This window comes from Lagopus leucura, unplaced genomic scaffold (genome assembly GCF_019238085.1).
Source record: "Lagopus leucura isolate 7727_CA_CO unplaced genomic scaffold, USGS_WTPT01 Super-Scaffold_100035, whole genome shotgun sequence".
NCBI classification, from domain to species: Eukaryota; Metazoa; Chordata; class Aves; order Galliformes; family Phasianidae; genus Lagopus; species Lagopus leucura.
In genome coordinates, this window is record NW_024962284.1 from 963,084 (window position 1) to 980,608 (window position 17,525).

General features: G+C 41.7%; 1 protein-coding gene across 11 annotated transcripts in view; it reads left to right on the forward strand.

The window, feature by feature from the left end:
• Nucleotides 1–17,525, forward strand: part of NAV2 (neuron navigator 2) — a 319,464-nt gene that overhangs the window by 180,604 nt on the left and 121,335 nt on the right. For all 11 annotated transcript variants that reach the window (XM_042882665.1, XM_042882667.1, XM_042882658.1 and 8 more), the window contains 2 exons: nucleotides 9,746–9,818; nucleotides 15,860–16,127. In XM_042882665.1, coding sequence (XP_042738599.1) covers nucleotides 9,746–9,818; nucleotides 15,860–16,127 — 341 coding nt within the window. The remainder of the gene's footprint in view (nucleotides 1–9,745; nucleotides 9,819–15,859; nucleotides 16,128–17,525) is intronic.

The window sequence follows — 17,525 nt, forward strand, 5'->3', positions numbered from 1 at the left end:
AACTTTGGTGAGAAAGAAAGTAGTAAGAAACTGATTCTTAAAATGTGTCTTGGGAGACGAGGGCTTAAAATTTGTTGTTTTAAAGAAGGTTATTTCCTTCTATATCTCAAGGAAAAAACTCGTTTTACAGTTCATATTCTAAAAAATCCCCCTTTTGCATTGCAATTCTCACTTTGGGTTTCTTGAGTCTTATTTTTGCATGTGAAGCTATTTTTTATGGCCTCTTTCCCGACTGTCCCCACCTCCCAGCCCAAGCAAAATACGTTAAAGGTTTGGTGGGAGCTTGTCATCTGAAGACAGGAACAACACTGTGTTCTATGGGCTTTTTTTTTTTCTTGTAAGTTATCAGTCTTGCTCAAATCCACATAGCCAGCACTCCTTAAGAAGAAAGTCATCTGAAGGATTTATCACTGCTGCTTTTACTGCTATGAAGAGATTGGTTGCTATTCTTGCTGTAGCCACAGCAGCTGTCTGCAGTACAAATAATTGAGAAAATTTTCACAATTACTATCATTTAATGTTCCACAAATGCATCATAAGAACTGAATTTCATTGAGGATGGGAGCTTATCTCAAATTCCTTAATACTGTAGCCAAAGTTGCTTCAGGTCCTTACTCTCTATGAAGGCACAATGTTTGGCTTTATCTCCTGTTGCTTCCAAAGGTCAGCTCTGGCCATAGAGGCATGCAGAGGGCGCATGCTGTGTCAGGAGTAAGGAAGTTTTCTCTGCTCTTCCTCCTCCAAGGCTCTGGTTTTATTCTGGTCCCTTATTCAGGAGGAGAGTAGGGCTGCCCCTTCTGTGGCACCCTGCTCGTGTTGCCAAGCGTGTTGGTTGTAGCAAGGCATCCTGGGTGGCTTGTGTCACAAGAGAACATGCTCGTGGCTTGCTTTGATAGGAGTGTGCATGTTGGCCATGCACACTTAAAATAAAGAATAAAGCAGAAGGGTTGGAAGTGGATAATGTTTAAGGCCTCTTCCAATCAAAACCCTTCTAGGGTTCCATTCTACTATTCTGAGAACACAAGTATTTTCATGGAGGTTGTCCTTAATGCAGTTGCTTGCAATGTATAAGGAGACAATTCTTTCCCAGGTCTTGCATTCTAGGGAAAATGAATGTGTTGCTTATTTATTAGATATGGCAATCTTCATCCTTTTCATTTATATATAGTTACCTCTTACTATAGCTCACCTGCCTGAGCAGCCAGCCCTCGGTGTGCGAGCTGTGTTTGTGTCTGGAACTTCTTATATACAGGACAGAGCTGTCTCATGTCCAATACTCAGTTGGGCCGAGTGATGTTTAGTCTTACTCTTTCAAATAAAACCTTCTCAAAATCTTTCCCATGTTGTAATGTCTGTAAGCTAGACATCACATATGAGTAGATGAAATAAAGAGGTAAATAAATAAAGGCACTGTAAATGAAGCTTTGCTGGTGGGCTCACCAGGGCTTGCAAGCTGAGCACTGAAGATGCATCTGCTTGGAAAGCTGAAGTGACTCTGTGTCTCGCCAGCCCACTAGGACCATGTGAAACTGGGTGGATTTGCTTCCATGTGGAGTGGTCCTAAGCCAGCAAAGCTTGCCAAACCTTAGAGAGCTGAACACTGAGCCAGAGTAGGTCTCTTTCCATTGCTGTTTCCATCTCTACAGAATGTTGGGCAAATCATCATGTGGATTTGCCCAAACTGAACACTTGTCAAATTAAGTTTGGTGTAGAACCATTTGGGACCATCAATACCTGTCAGCCTAGTCTCGGTGCCAGGTATGACATGATAAGGATAGCTGTGTGAGAACCCAGACCCTATTCTCATCTCCTTTGGGTTTTTCTGTGGTTGGAAGTATCTCTATCCCCTTTGTCTCCATATAAGAATCAGCTTTAAAAAAAAAATATGTATATATATATATATATATGACCTCTTACAGGCAATTTTACGTATTTCCTCTACATAAGAACTGTTTTCTCTCAAAGCTTCATATTTTTGTACTGTAGATGCTTTTCTAAACAAAAGCTTGTAACTGTGATGATTGGTTCCATCTGGCATGCAGAAACTCTGTGGTTAATAGAGGATGTAGTAGTACAAAGTGTAGGTTCTCAGGCCAGGAAAATATGGAGATGATCAGCACAATTGTTTTCTGGTTTTTGGAATGAAGTATAAGAAAACATTGGCATGGTTCTTGAGAACTGGGCGAAGGAGAGTAAAACAAAGCTGGTTTCCTCTCCTACCCACTTCTGATAAAAGGCTGAGATTGATAAGTACAAGTGGGGCTTTCTCTCTGCTGATGTGTGGTTACAGAAGAACAGGGATGTTTTTCTTTCTAACAATTTATTTTGCCTCTTGTTTTGGAATGATATTTGAGCACAGCATTTGACATCCTGCAGAACTGGGACAATATACAAGGTTCTGCATTTTGATGCATCCTTTTTGAATAGCACTGAAATAAAGGAGAGGGAGAGAGAGAGGTAGTTGTGTTATCTGGTAAATACAATAGATGAATTGTAACATACAGAGTAAGAGTGCAGATGAGATGCTATCAGAAGAAAGGAAAGGAGGAGACATTTTGAATGATGGGAGATCTGGGACGAACAAGGTGAAGGAAAAAGATTTGCATCAGCCACAAAAGAAGTGACTGGGGAGGGAGCTGAGTAAAGAAAGTTAAATATCAAAACATGGACTTGGAGACAAAGCAGAGAGGAGATGCTTGGAAGTGAAGCAGTGCGTTGGCAGACACAGGCGACAGCTGACACTTAGCCAAGGATGGGGCTGGAAGGACAGATAAAGCAAGTAGCAGCCATTTGTCATATAGGAGGGGTGCAGGGTGTGTTTTCCATCTCGCATGCAAAACTGAGAAACACTGAATGTGACAGTAGAAAGAGATATAGCAGTACATATTTAAGAAAAAATGTTGGAGAAAAGACTGATGAGGGAAAAAAGTTGATTTTTCAAGGATCAATGTCATTTTGTTTTGTAAAAGATTTTTTTATCGCTTTAGATAAAATGTTAGGTGTGAAAGTTGGTGGAGTGATAGCATGTTACCCTTGCTGCCGAAGGAGTGGAGCAGTGGCAAAGCTGTCAGTGCCAGAGGGAGAGGAGCAGGAGGATGTGTAGGTGGGGGAAGGAGGCCCTCATCTGTTCGTGCCAAGCCTGGGGAAGTTGTGGGATGCCCAAGGCAAGAGTTTGAAGAAAGTAGTATGCATATAGGCTAAACCAACCCCACACTTTCCCCTCATAAACAGGGTCGGAAGTAACTGTGGTTTCCGTGTTGGTTTGTGGTTAGGTTTTGTTCTTTCTAAGAGTGATCACTTTGTGTTTATACAAGAATGTATGTTATCAAGTAACAAAGAGGAAAGGTTTCTTTTGATGTGTGTGTCTTGACCAGAGGTTTTTTCGGGAGCCGTTCCTTTCTGATGCAGGCGTCAAGCTGTACTGATAAAACAACGCTGCTCCGTTTTTCTGCTTGCAAACATGAAGTCTTTTCTGCAAGGACAAGGACTTTGTCAAGACAAAAAGTGCTTGTTTTCAGTTTGTTCACTTTGTAAGGAAACTGCTGTTTTAGTATTTGACTTATTACTTATATTCTGAAAATGAGATGTTCTGGACACACAAAGCCAAAGAATAGGAGCTGGTCAGCCTGGAGGAGCCCCTGCTTTTAAAGTGAGCAGTGCAGGAAGTTCTAGTTCATTTGCTAAAACTAATGTGTTCACATCTCTCCTCAGCATGCCCCCCAGTCTGGGCTGAGGATCTGTGGGAAGGATCAGAAGCATCACAAGCATTTCTTCCCCCTGCAAATTCCTGCTCTGAGATTTTTGGACAGGCATTGCAGTGGTTAAATATAGCTGTATATTTTCAAGTAAGACTTGTCCAGCGTTGACCTGAGAAATGCAATAGGGGGAATTTCAGTGCCTGCTGCTCGGTCTTCCCTAGCTTTAATGGGTGAGCTTTGCCTTATGGTCAGCATGTGTTTACAAGCTGAATGTTGCTGTAGTGACAAATGGGTATCTCCAGGCCCTGACCCTCATGGTGCTTGGAAGGGCTGCGGTCAGCTGGAGCAGACATCAGCCTCACTCCATGGGCTGCTGTAGGAGATATGTGGCCAAGTGTGCCTGGAATGTTTAGCTCTCAGAGCATTTGCTCTCACCTTCCTGGGTTTCTTCTAATTGTATATGAATTTAAAATACAATTTTTTCCTCTGTAGGGGAGGCATTTGTTCCCTCTTTGGAACTTCATGTTGTGCTCTTTCCTTCTTTTTTCTTTTTCTTTTTTTAACTGTTGTGTTATCGTGCTTACCGTCTGTGTATTGCTATCAGTGAGACATGCATGTAGGGTCACAAGGGTTTTAGCCCATCCCAGGAGAGGAAGAAGAAAAATATCTTTGCAAGTCTGAGGATACGCAGAAATACAATTTCTGGTATTCTCCTCCTTTTTGAGAAACTCTTGATTCTTTTTTCTGAACTCTGGCTGTGAAGAAAATGTTGCAGTTCTACAAAATGTAAGTAAAATCAGAGTACGCCAAGTTAAAAGCTTAGGTTGGTTATATAAGCTATCTGCTGCTCTTCACATAGCTCTGTTCTGCTTTGAGCTCTGTGTTGTTGCTTTGGTTTCTCAACAGAAACCCTGGTGTTTACTGTTTTAGAACAGTACAGTGAAACTTAATAGCTGGCAAGAAAGTATCAAATTTGTCAAGTTTATAATGCATAGTTTATAATATAATAAAATATAAAAGTGAAAGCTGTTTGTATGGCAGTTTCTTCTGGTTCTTAGATCTTTGCTTCTTTTGAAAGAGTATGTAGTAGTAAGCACTTCTCTCTTGAGTACTGGAAACAGATCATAGCTTTTACAGGGGTTTATACAGCTCAGAGAAGTAAACTTCTTCTGTTTGCCTTGTCACAAATTTTAGGTTTCCAGCCATTACTCATATACTGTAGCTGTCTGAGAATGGTTATTTTGATTAGTAGAAGGCAGTATGTATCTAGAATATCTTATATTTTTGCTTTAATTAGGATGATTTTTACGTATGTATTGCTCCAAAAGTAATACTGCTTATTTATTTCCATGGAAATTATAACAGTTATAGAGAGCACAACATGATTTGACAGAGCAAGTTCTCAGCTATAAAACTCTGTTCTGTCAACACAGTCACCACCTTTAGCTGTGCGTTTTCACCAGCAGTGAACAAGAGCCTTCATGCCACGCTTGTAAAAATCTCCAACCAGCGAAGGTAACCTACTGTCACCACTGCTGAAATGCACTGCCCACCAGCTCCCTGTGCTCACATCCACTGTCTGGTCACCATAAATGCTCAGCATTGATGAATGTCAGTGGCTGCCAGTTTTTTCGTGTGGAGGAATTGAATGCCACACCATTTCTTCATGTGCACTTCCATGTCAGATGCCACTGTGTCAGATTGCAACAAAAAGTAATGGGATATCAGTGGGAAGGTTCAAGCTCTGCTGCTGTACTGCCCACCTCTGCTGCCCACTGCCAGCCTCTACTGACATACTGCCCATAACTGCCTCTGACTTTGTGGGCCAATGTTTAAAAAAAAAGATAATAACGAGGCATTACATTTGGATCAGCTCATGGAATCATAAAGGTTGGAAAAGATCACCAAGTCCAACCCCAACCCATCCCTACCATGCCCACTAACCACATCCCTCAGTGCCACATCTACACATTAGCTGAATACCTCCAGGGAGAGTGACCCCACCACCCCACTGGGCAGCCTGTCCCAGTTAGGACAAGCTGGAGGGTTTATCTAGGAGATCCAGGCCCAGATCCAGGCTGGAGCACAAATGTCAATAGAATGGACTGGGTTGAAAAGGACCTTAAAGATCATCTAATTTCACCCCTACTGCCACAGGGTGGTGGGCTGTCCAGAGCCACAACCAGCCTGGCCTTGAATGCCTCCAGGGATGGGGCATCCACACCCTCCTTGGGCAACATGCTCCAGTGTGTCACCACCCTCTATGTGAAAAACTTCCTCCTAATATCTAACCTAAGCCTCCCCTGTCTCAGGCTAAGACCATTCCCCCTTGTCCTATCACTATCTACCCTCATAAACAGGTGTTCCTTCTCCTGTTCTTATGCTCCCTTCAAGTACTGGAAGGCCACAATGAGGTCTCACCAGAGCCTTCTCTTTTCCAAGCTAAACAAGCCCTGTTCCCTCAACCTTCCTTCTGATGTCCTCTGATCCCACTTGTAATGATTGAGAATCTGTTGTATATGGTTTATATATATTGTTTTATGTAGTATTCCAGGCCATTTTGGAAAGAACTATGTGTAGGAAACAATGCAAGATGTTAAGGCTCTTTGTACACTTTGTGTTGTAAAAAGTATTAAGCATTCATGCTCGGTCTGAAATAAGGACAAGGTACACATTCTGCATTCAGAAACATCTTGCTGTCATCAGCTCACGTTAGGCTCTTCCCTTGTTTCTGTGTTGCATGTGAAGTCTGTTGTAGTATTGCATAAGAGCTTCAGAAACTTTCAAACATTCTACATGAATCGATCTTCATTTTCTTCCTCTGAGAACTAATGTGCATAACACGGAGGTGAAAGTTAAATGTATAGTACTGGATTTGATACAACTAGTGGTATTTCATGATAAACTCATGAAAATTCCACATCTATCACTGTAAAAACAGGGAGTGGAGGTCTTGCTTCATGAGAAACTTCCCATGGCTCCTAGGTGAAGGAACCTACAAGAAGCTTAGCTCTGATTTTTGTTGGATACATCTGTATCTGTCAGAAGGGCAGTACTGTTTGGGATTTACTCTGGTCTGTTTGACTTGGCAGACTTGAATGTGCCGCTTTAGGTGCAGACACTTTGCATATCCAGGTCTCTTTTTTGTACCATCAGCGTTCAACATACAGCAGTGCCATGCTGGGTGTCCATTTACATATTACAGAATGAGGGTGTTTGTTTGTTTCTGGTGCGCTCTGTTTTGTTTATACAGGCCAGGGCATGTTTCCTAGCTCCCTTTCTTTCTAGCACTGGACAAGAATAGAAGCAGAAAATAGTATTATATTACAAGCACAAAAACATTTGTGGGTGTTGTGGCCAGCATTGCCAGAAGTACACAATTACTGTAAGGTACATTTGAAAATAGAGGGAAAACTGAGTCATATGCCCAGGAAAGTAATAGCACACTGAGAATTAAATGAATGAAGTTGTTAAATTTGTGCATACTGAAGTGTTGCACTGAAGTGTAGAAGCTAGGAATGAATGAGGAGCATAAAGGTCTGCTGGGAACGAGAGCAACGATGTGCAAGGGGATATCCTTTATGAAGTATTTAGAAATCAGTACATATGTGCGTTTTCTAATTTTTAAATCCTGTTTTTCCAGCCAGGGGCTGACAACTGTTCCTGGTTTTCCTCCTCCTTTTGTACTAATGCTTAAGGTGAGGTGATAGGCCAAGTTAAGGGTTTTTCACTCAGGCTACTGGTCATAAAAAACTATTTACACCATAAGCTTCTTGACATATTAATATTTCAGCTTCCTTACTTTCAAATTTTGCATCAGAACATTGCTGTTTTCATCCTGGGCAGCTCCGGGATGCAGGAGATGGCAACCTGATGGAGCCATTGATGGCTCTGGATCCTTTTTCCTCTTCTGAGACTCTGGAATGCCAGGTGGATTGGGAGCCCTTTTCCATTGCAGCTGGATGGCAGACACAGGTTGTTTCTGTGTGAGGTACCAGCCATTGCATGGGAAGCACCCTAAATTTCTACCAAGGCTAAATCTTAATCATTCCAGCTATAGACCTGCCTTCTTTCATTTTCTTGAATTTCCCTGCATTTATTTTCCTTACTGAGCTCTATTTTCTCCTTCAAATAGTTAATTACATTGCTATCATTATGCTGCGTGCCAGTACCACAGATAATATTGCATAAATGTTGATGGAATCATTGCTGTGTCTTTGTCTTTCAGTTCTATTTTTCTTTTTTGTGAATTCCTTATAGATGCAAATCTGTACAAGATCTTATCATCGTTGTTTATTTTCTTACAAAGATTTTGCTTATCATTACTTACTTACCTGAGCAAATCTCCTTACTAGAAGAGGAGAAATCTACCCAGAGTTGTGGAAGACTAGCAGTGCTCTTGGAGCTGAAGTTTCATTAGGTACAGGAGGTGGGAAGATGGATGTTTTTGTGTGGCGTTTATTTTTGAAATGGTGGACTTTGGCTTTCCAGTCCCAAGTCACATCAATAAAAGAGCTGCGTTGAAAACATGAGGAAGGAAACTTAAACAGTTGGACTGCTGGCGCATGCCCAACTGCGGGTAAATGAACCTTTGGACCTACACCCTGCTATGGACTTTCAGATCTGAACATTACAGGCAGTCTCTTACCTGGTACACGTCTGGTTTTGGCAGTCTGTTGTCAAAGGATATTCCAAACTTCTACCAACCTCCTCACATCACCCTTTTTAGAACTGTTGAAGTCCCAGTTATGTAGTGCCAGTAACTTCTTCTTGCCCTGATAGAAAAGAATGTTTTTATTGTTACAAGCAATAAGTGAAACTACCCTGGAGATTTTCTGTTCCCTTGTACTTTATTTATTTTAGTATTACATAGAGAAGGGCAGAAAGCACAGATCAGGTGCCTCCCAAATACTGATAGCCTCGTTTTTGTCTTTTTTTTTTGAAGTGCAGGCAAGAGCTGATGTGTAAACGAGGGTTTTCCCATCCCTTTATATGTCTCAAAACTTCAGTTCAAAAGGATACTTGCATGGCAAAAATTATGCATTGCTGTTATCTGACAGACTAATGTGAAACCTCACATGCACTACATGATATTTTCTAAAATGTTGTTAGGGCTTTTTTGTTGGTTTTGGGTTTTTTTTTTTTTTTTTTGGTGTGAGTTCTATGGGTGCCCAGGATTAGGTTTCTGATTGAAGTGCTTTGGTCTGCAGGGGCTGGCATCTCTGTGTTGTTTGATACTACAACAGGGCTTGGAGGGAAATTGGTTATGAAAATAAAGCTAGATCTCTGCAGTGATATTGAGATATAGGCGAAAAACACCCAACTCTTCCAACCTTCCTAGTATTCACTTTGTCAGTTGGATGTAATCCAGTCTGTGCGTAGCAATTGTAGTCATTAAAGTGCAGAGCCGTTGTGCAGATACTGTCTGATCAACATGCATTTTATCCCATGCAATTCAGCACTGTTAGTTGTACCATCTCTCTGAAGGGCAGGATATACCCCTCAGTGGGAGACCAGGGTTGCCTGTCATTTCTGACCTGTGGAGAATGCAGTGGGTAAATATTTTTTGGATTCCACTTGGGGTTTTCAGTTACAGTTTTTATATTTGACTGCTTTTGTGGCTGGAAACTTTTGCCAGCTGTCAACTTAAGAGCAAGTGGCAATCTGCCTTCTCAAGCAAATGTGGCTTCCGTGTTTATTTTCAGTTTCACATTCATTACACTATTGTATGTTAAAAATCTTGGCATAAGGTCCTTGCTCCTTTAATGAGACATATAGTGATCATCTTTCGCGGTTAGAGCATTAAATAATGTGCTTCATTCACGTACAAATAGTCCAGAGCTTGGTAATGCTCCATCAGTGTAGGACCTTAGTAACTTAGGAGAATCATATTGTTACTGCTTCCACAATATGAGCAAAGGGACTTTTTGTGTGACATGAAGACTGAATGCAATAAAGGGTGGCGGGAAATTAACATAAACAATTATTACAACGCATATTCTTTTGTGTCTCCTTTTGTTGTTGTTTTTGTTGTTGCTCCTGAGCAGATTGAAAACATAGATGCATGCCTGAGTTTCCTGGCTGCTAAGGGGATTAACATACAGGGGCTGTCAGCAGAAGGTGAGTCAATCCCTACTTTAAAATGTCATTTTAAATAACGAGCTGAAATTGTTGCTTGTGACTGTAGTCACGTGCCATGGAATGGAGGATTAAATATGGGTAACTTAAAGTTTTTAACTCCTTTTTTTTCCCCCCATCTCACTATGCAAGGTAAGTGAAATACACATCTCGTCTCCGCTGACTTGTACAAATAATTATTCTAATTCAGTAATGTCTTTGTGTATGTCTGTTAAAAAGCGGAGAGTTTTTCATGTAAGTTCTGTAATTGGTGCACTGATTAGAGCATAGAATTCATGTGAATTTAAAACTGATGGGGATTGTTTGTCTGTTGAGAGAGAAGTTATTTGATCATTCTTCAACTATTTAGTTACCTTTGATTGAGATATTTAGAAGTTTGTTTTCAAACCAACAAAAAAAAAAAAAAACACCAAACAACCCACAACAAATGTTTTGAACCCAAAGAAAAAGGTACCGACCTTGAGTTCATTGCTTTTGTTTATGAGGAGCACCAGAATTTTTCAAAACCAGATAATGGCTGTGTGTGTATGTGGTGTTCTTCCCTATCAGCACATGATGTACGTCAGGATGTGTGATGCCTGGTGGCTCAGAAGCTAACTGCTGTCTCATTAAAAGATCAGACACATCTCCCTAATTCTCGTCACCAGCGTTCACCTCTGTGTTTAAGCATGCTGCAGAAGTAGGTGGGTTTGGTAGTTCAGCCAGCCTTAGGTGTATGTATGACACCACCTCCTTGGTGCATACCCAGCACCTCTCCGCCCTGTGTTTTGTTGCTGAGCATGTTGTTACCAAAGGAATCTCCCTTTGGTCAGCTGTGTCCCCTCCCAGCTTCTTCTCAACCTGCAGCTTCTTTGAGGCTGGGAAAAGAAAGCCTTGACACTGTGAAGGTGCTGCTCAGCAACAGCAGAAGGGCTGGTTTGGTTACCAGTCCATAGCACAGCACCGGGAGCTGATAGGAAGAAAATGAATCGCATCTCATCTGGTCCCAGGTCAGTAGTCAAGCTAATATATCTTATTAGAATAGTTAGTGTAAACGGAAAAATAGGCAACAATTCATATTCAGAGGCCTGAAAGAATTTCTGTGCCCAAAACCATGGGCATATCTTTAATTTTTCTGGATGGTCTGAAGTCTTCTGCCTGTAAACTTTGTGTATACTTATACAATCGCAAGTATAACGCAGCTTTCCTCCTTTAAAAATAGAATGAAAGAAGGAAGGATGAATGATAGATAGTCTTATAAGTCATGTACAGAGATTTGCAAAGAGCAGAGTCTCTCAGTTGGAAGAGAGAGTCCTCCCTCGTTTGGCCTTGGCTCTCCTGTTGCCAGTGCCCATGAGCGTTCGTGGATGTGGGGTTAAGGACCAGAGACAAGGTGAGCGTTTTGCATTTGCTGAATGCTGAGGAAAGGAATTCCCCTTGTGGAGTAAAGTTTATTGATTCCTAAAGAATCACAGAATCACAGAAAGTCAGGGATTGGAAGGGACCTCAAAAGATCATCTAGTCCAGTTCCCCTGCTGGAGCAGGAACACCTCATTTAGTTCACTTTTTTGCCCCCCTGAAAATATAAATGTATGGTAGTTTGGTGATGGAATGTATTTAATATTAGTCCTGCTTGTATCAAAACATTTTAATAGTAATTTTTGTGCTGACAAATAGCTGCTTCCACATTTGTTTCACAAAATGGACTTTCAAGCAGCTGAAAATACTGTTCATACTTAATTTAGATTTAACATTATTCTGATCAGTTTAGTACTGTTTTCTCTTGAGTATGATTTCTTTCTTAATCTGAGCCTTCTTTCTTAATCTGAGCTGTGTGCTTCCTGACTGTGATTCCAAGTCTTCTCTGAACCCAGGTATCCCTTACTGAGTCAGTGCTTTTTATGAAACGTACAAGCTGATTACCGCTGTGGATGAACTTCATGGTGAAACCATCATGTACAGTTGTACATATATGCATTATACTTGTCAAATGTATTAAAAAATACAAGAAAATGCCTGCATTCTGTGCTGAGATAGTTCCGTTCCAGTCCGAGTTCTCAAGTCAAGAAGAGAGGTGTGAGTTAAAACTTCTCAGGAAATGATTAAACAAAATGCAGCTTTGAGTCCATAGTGAAAGCCGATTTTAATCTTGATGTGGTAAGTAGGGCAAAAATGTTACATATTTCACATTATCCAGAAGATGAGTTGATGAGAAAACTGTCAGCATGCTAAGCTGGTAGTGTAGCATTCACACTGGGGAGCAGACAACGTGTTTAATGTTCATTGCTGTCCTGCCAAATCACAAGTCAGACTCAGCAGGATGTCGGTTATCCCGTGGCTTCTGCTGAATTTTCTCTCTTTCTTTCTGTTATGCTCTCACATTTTCCTCTTTCTAGGAACTAACATATTAAATTGTACGGAAGCTGGGAAGAGACCAGTGATGTTTGCTGCTAGCTTAAGAATGAGAACACTTACTGGCTCTACCACTAATGCTGAAGGAAAAGAATGATGTCTGAAGAGAGGAGAGAGAAGGATCACTTTTTATAAAATGAAGTTAAAAGACTGGAATTCAGCAAGAAAATTTGGAGAGCCCATTCTCAGCTGTGCTGAGAAGGAAGAGGGAAACGGAACTAGGGAACACAGAATCACTTAAAATTGAGCTTGCTGTAACCAAGCGAGCTTGTATTTCTGCACAAGTTATTTGCCAAGACCTGCTAGGTCAATTTTAAATGCTTGTGCTTACTCCACCAGCATGTCCTCATCCAGGAGGGAGTAAAAGATTGTGATTGCTTCCAAACGGAAATAAACATTGACACCTCTCCTGAGTCTCTTAAGAATATGCATTTTTCAACAGTGCAGTGTTAGTATGGAGGGAAGTTGACTCCTATGTGTTGAAACACACTTCATGTGTAATACCCTTCTGGTGTGACACAGGCATAATGTGTTCATGGATCTAGGCAGTGAAGGTGCAATCTCTGATGATGACCTCAGTATGCTACTGGTAGACCCTCAGCCCCAGCAGCATGGATCCAGAAAGGCATTCCCTTTGCAAAGATTTTACATTCTAAAATCTTTATTCCCAGTTGCTAAAATGAAATAATGAAATGAAATGAATAAAACGGAGATGCTGCAGGGGCCTTTTCTCCCCTTGCTGCTGCTTTTCTTTTTTGTTGTTGTTGTTGTTGTTCCTGCACAGAATCTGTGATTCTGCACGCTGCTGGGTTCGAGGCACCTGGAACTGCTGCTGCCCAGCTAAGCTTGCCGTCCTTCACACACAGTTTCCTCTCTGGCAAGATTTTGAAGATTATGAAGAATATAAACGTGCAGTAAAAACTCAAATTGAATTCACAGCTAGAGGCTGCACCTCCTCTGGGTAACAGATTAGCTGGATAACCATCAGCTGAGCAGATCATGAGACCATAAAGCAATGAAAGAAAACAGCTTGCTAGACTTTGGAACTACCTCTGTTGAACTTAGGCTTTTGCCTCTGGAATTAACATGCTTCTGTAGGTAAATGGATTTCAGTGTATCCACTCTGCAGTGTTGCAGTAAATCCATTTTATTTCCTTTCTGGAATCACAGACTCACCAAGGTTGGCAAGGACCTTCAAGAGCCTCTAGTCTGACCATCTGCCTACCACCAGTATCTCCCCACTAAACCCTTATTACCACATCTAAATGCTTCTTGAACACTTCCAGGGACAGTGACTCAGTCCCTGGGCAGCCCGTTCCAGCTGGGATTTTTGTTTCCACAGCACAAATACCCCACAGTGCTATTTGACACGTACCTGAGAGGGCACTTACATCTTAACAGGTTTTGCTTCTACTGCACTAAGCCTGTGTGTTATTAAGATTCCTTTGGGTTGACAAGTTATTTTTTTAGCATCTCTGGCTTGTGTTCTGTGGAGATTTTGTGTGGGATGTTGTTGTGGAAATAGAGAAGACCATTATCTCTCACCTGTGAATGAAGACAGGTTGGGGGGGACTGCGTGCAGAATTCCTCAGTGGCCAGCCATCAGTGGCTTGCGCAAAATGTTCACGTTCACTATCTCTACGCATGAAAAATCTATACATAAGACAGCATGGAAGTTTCCAGAGAGTGGATTTGTATGGATTTTCTTCAAAATGGGAGGCAGGAATCAGATCCGGACCGCAGGACACAGTGGGGTTGAAGTTCTCCTTTAGTGCAAAGGGCAGGGGCAAGCTGCCAGGTGAATTCCCTCAGTCTGTCACTTAGAGGGCTGCCTTTAGAAGTCTGGTTTGAAATGTGTTACTTAAAAACTGGAGGGAGAGAGGCTGCTGCTTTTGAAACTCATTAAACATGGCTTTCTTGTGATTATTGTTTTTTGTCGTGTTGAACATGCCAAAAGCAGGTTTCTCTTCCCATGCACGGCCACAGAAGGGCATGGGTTTTAGGTGAAGTTGTTGTTTTAGTCACCTCTCACTTCACAGTGAAATCAGGACCCTGTTTCCAGTTGCATGGAGTTTTGCTAAGTCTACACGTGTAGGCTTGTTGGAGTTCCTTTTATCTTCTGGCCTGTGTTTGTGCAGTTCAGCTTCCTGGTGCTCCTGGGTCTGTTTAGTCATGGCCCCATGATTAAGTGATACGTTCCTGACGGTTCCATCAGTAAACTGAGTTCTTTACTGAAGATAAGATGCTTTTCACTGTGCTTTGCTGTCTTTTGTGTCTATTTTGCTTTATTGTCTCCTTCCATGCCGTGTCCTCCCTTGACAAACACAAGCAGATTAGACAAGCTGAGTGCCTCATGTTGGTGCCAGTGGGAGGAGTCAGGCCTGGGGTTAGGACACTGTGCAGGGGTTAGGGTTAGATGTGAGCAGGGGAAGCAAGGGGATCCCGCTACCCAGGAAGTGACTAATTTGGTCAAGAAAACTAAGGAAGACAGGGAACGGCTTCTCACCCAGGCCCTGGGACTGATATTCATGTAAAGAGGAGAATGGGGGTAGTGGTGGCAGAGCGCATGTGGAGGTACTGGGCTGTGGGGAGGAGAAATCAACTCAGAGAGAAGGGAAGGGAGAGAAATGCCCTGGGTCTGGGTAACGGCCAGGACCACATGGAAAAGGGTGAAGAGTGACTAGAGATGAGTATGGGCCAGAACAAAATGGAGGAAGCAAACAAATGAGATTAGCTGCTGGGAAGGAAAATTAGATTGAGATTTAAGAAGGCAAGGAGGCCAAAGCTGGAAGTTAGGACAGAAAGTGGAGCAAACTCTTAAGACGTGAGCTAGGTATTTGCTGGGTAAGGAGTCAGGATTGAAAACAGAAGCTTGTTACGCAGAAAAGATGAAAAGTGGCTGGGAGAGGGAATAAAGGATAGAGCAGAGCCCAGTACAAGGTGAAGCAAGCCTTCATTCAGAACTGGGAACAGAAATCTGAATGCTAAGTCTCGCCTTTATGCTTGGCCCCGGGCTTGCACGTCCTTCTCATCCGTCTTGCACTGCTCCATGTAGTAGAGCTAACTCAGGTGGTCTGTGCATGAGGGCAAAAGTCCAGCTGATGGTTTTTATTTACTTATACAATTCACAGTAACAGTATTTTCTGACATATAAGCTGGCCCAGATCTTGATGGAAACAATTAGGCTGGTATTCCAGAAATGATACAATGCAGCATGGTAATTGATTGGTTTCACTTGCTCGTGCAAATTTAAGACTATGAAATCATTTACGGTGTGATGTTAATACATTTGTTGTGGTATTTTTTGATCGGTTGGTTAGTTTGTTTGATTTACTTTAAAGGGATTATTTAAAGGAATTAACTTCTTAAGTGCAGTGGTGCTAACATGCAGAAAGCAGCAGAAATGGCCAGCATCCGTTGCTGTCACTGCATGGGAGAAATCACTTATTTATTTGAAGATTTGGCTAACTGGTAGTCAGCAGCAGTGCTGATGAGGTTTGCAGAAGTCTGCCGTATCCTAGAGGAATGGAGTCCTGACAGCATTGTGAAGGGCGCAGTGACCAATCCACTGCTCTGTCAGAAAGAAACAACTGCTGGCGGCTGATGAGTGACTTTTGTATATTGCCTTACAGAAATCCGGAATGGGAATCTAAAGGCCATCCTGGGCCTCTTCTTCAGTTTGTCTCGATACAAGCAACAGCAGCAGCAGCCACAGAAACAGACAGCACAGCACCATCTGTCCCAGCCAGCTCCCTCTGTGTCCCTGCAAGCAGGGCCTGCATCTCAGGGCCAGGCTGGGCCGCAGCAGCAGCAAGTGCCAGCTTCGCTCCAAACTCAGTGCCAACAGCCCCAGCAAGCTGTACAGCATCCGTTCAAAGCACAACCAGAAATGCAGTCAAGGTGGGGAAATTTCTTTTGAAGCTGGTCTTTTCATTGTTTGTTTGGTTTTCTTCTTAAAGGCCTTCAAAAGCCTGCTTTCCTTAGTTCTCCAGAATGAGGTGTTGGAAGGGGAATGCTGGGTAGCAGTTGACTTCACACCTCTGGAAATCAAAACACGTGCTTAAATATGTTCTCTGTGTTAGAAATGCTCAGTTCAATGAATGTAGAATACCAGCAAGACCACAGTGTTTTCTAAGGGCATTCTTCTAATTATTCATTTCTATTTCTTTCCACTCTCAAAGCGTGTTATGTTATTGCTGTTACAGAGCATACTTTGGATGTGTGAAGGCCAACCTAGAGTTCTCTATTTACAAGAGTATTATTCCTCATTAAGAAATGGTGTTAGGCTCTAACCGTGGTAAAAGAAATAGAACTCATCACAGCTGGTGACACTCAAAATCAAATCTAGGCCTAATGATCAAAAATAAGTTGCTGGCTTACATTAAAAAAATGGCACTGTTGGTGTTCTCTGGCTCTCCTAGATCAGAATAGAGGGAGTGTTTGTGCCTTGAATGTTTTCAGTCCTAATGGAGCTCTTTGCAGGTTAAAATAAAAGCCACAGGCAGTAGCACTGTGATTACAATTGCAGCCTGCTTATCTGACCCCTGTTAACAGAGTGAGTATTTTAGTGGGCAGGATGAAAGGCTGAAGTCATGTTTGCACAGTTACTGCTAAAGGCTTATTTGTTTCAAACCATCACAAATTAAGTTAAGGCTGATTTGTGTTAAAATAACTCACTAAGATGAACGCTAGCTTATGTGCTGCTTTGTGAGGAATACAGACAGATCAAGTGAAGCCTTCCAAGAGAGATGCTACTCAGATCTTGTTCGGGCTTTCCTTGAGTTTTTCCTATGTTTTTCATAGTGAACCATGCTCATTTTAAGTGGAAACAATTATTTGCGTAATTGAAAAGCACGACGTTGTTACAGCGTGTATAAGCTTGTACAGGAAATAACCATCATCAAATGAGGAGACATTGGAATGTATTTTTGTTACTTTTGTGACAAAAAAACATGACCAGAATCATAGGATCATTTCAGTATGGCTTTGGTATTTTCTGTCCATTGTATGGTTTGTGCTGGGTTTCAAGAAATTTAAAATTATTTAACATGAGAATGTGAAATATAACATATGGTATATTATAAGCTGAAAATGCACAGATTCTGAAGAAATCATATATAATAAAAAACTGAGAAGAGTAAAAAAATGTGAATTTGCACACAAAACTGCATCTATATACATCTTCTATCATACTGTATAAAAATAATTGATTTCAGATTTTAAACAGTTTTGGCCTGAAATTACGCTTAGGCGAAGAGCATAAACTCCCTCTTCCCTGCAACTGGTAACTAAGTGCAG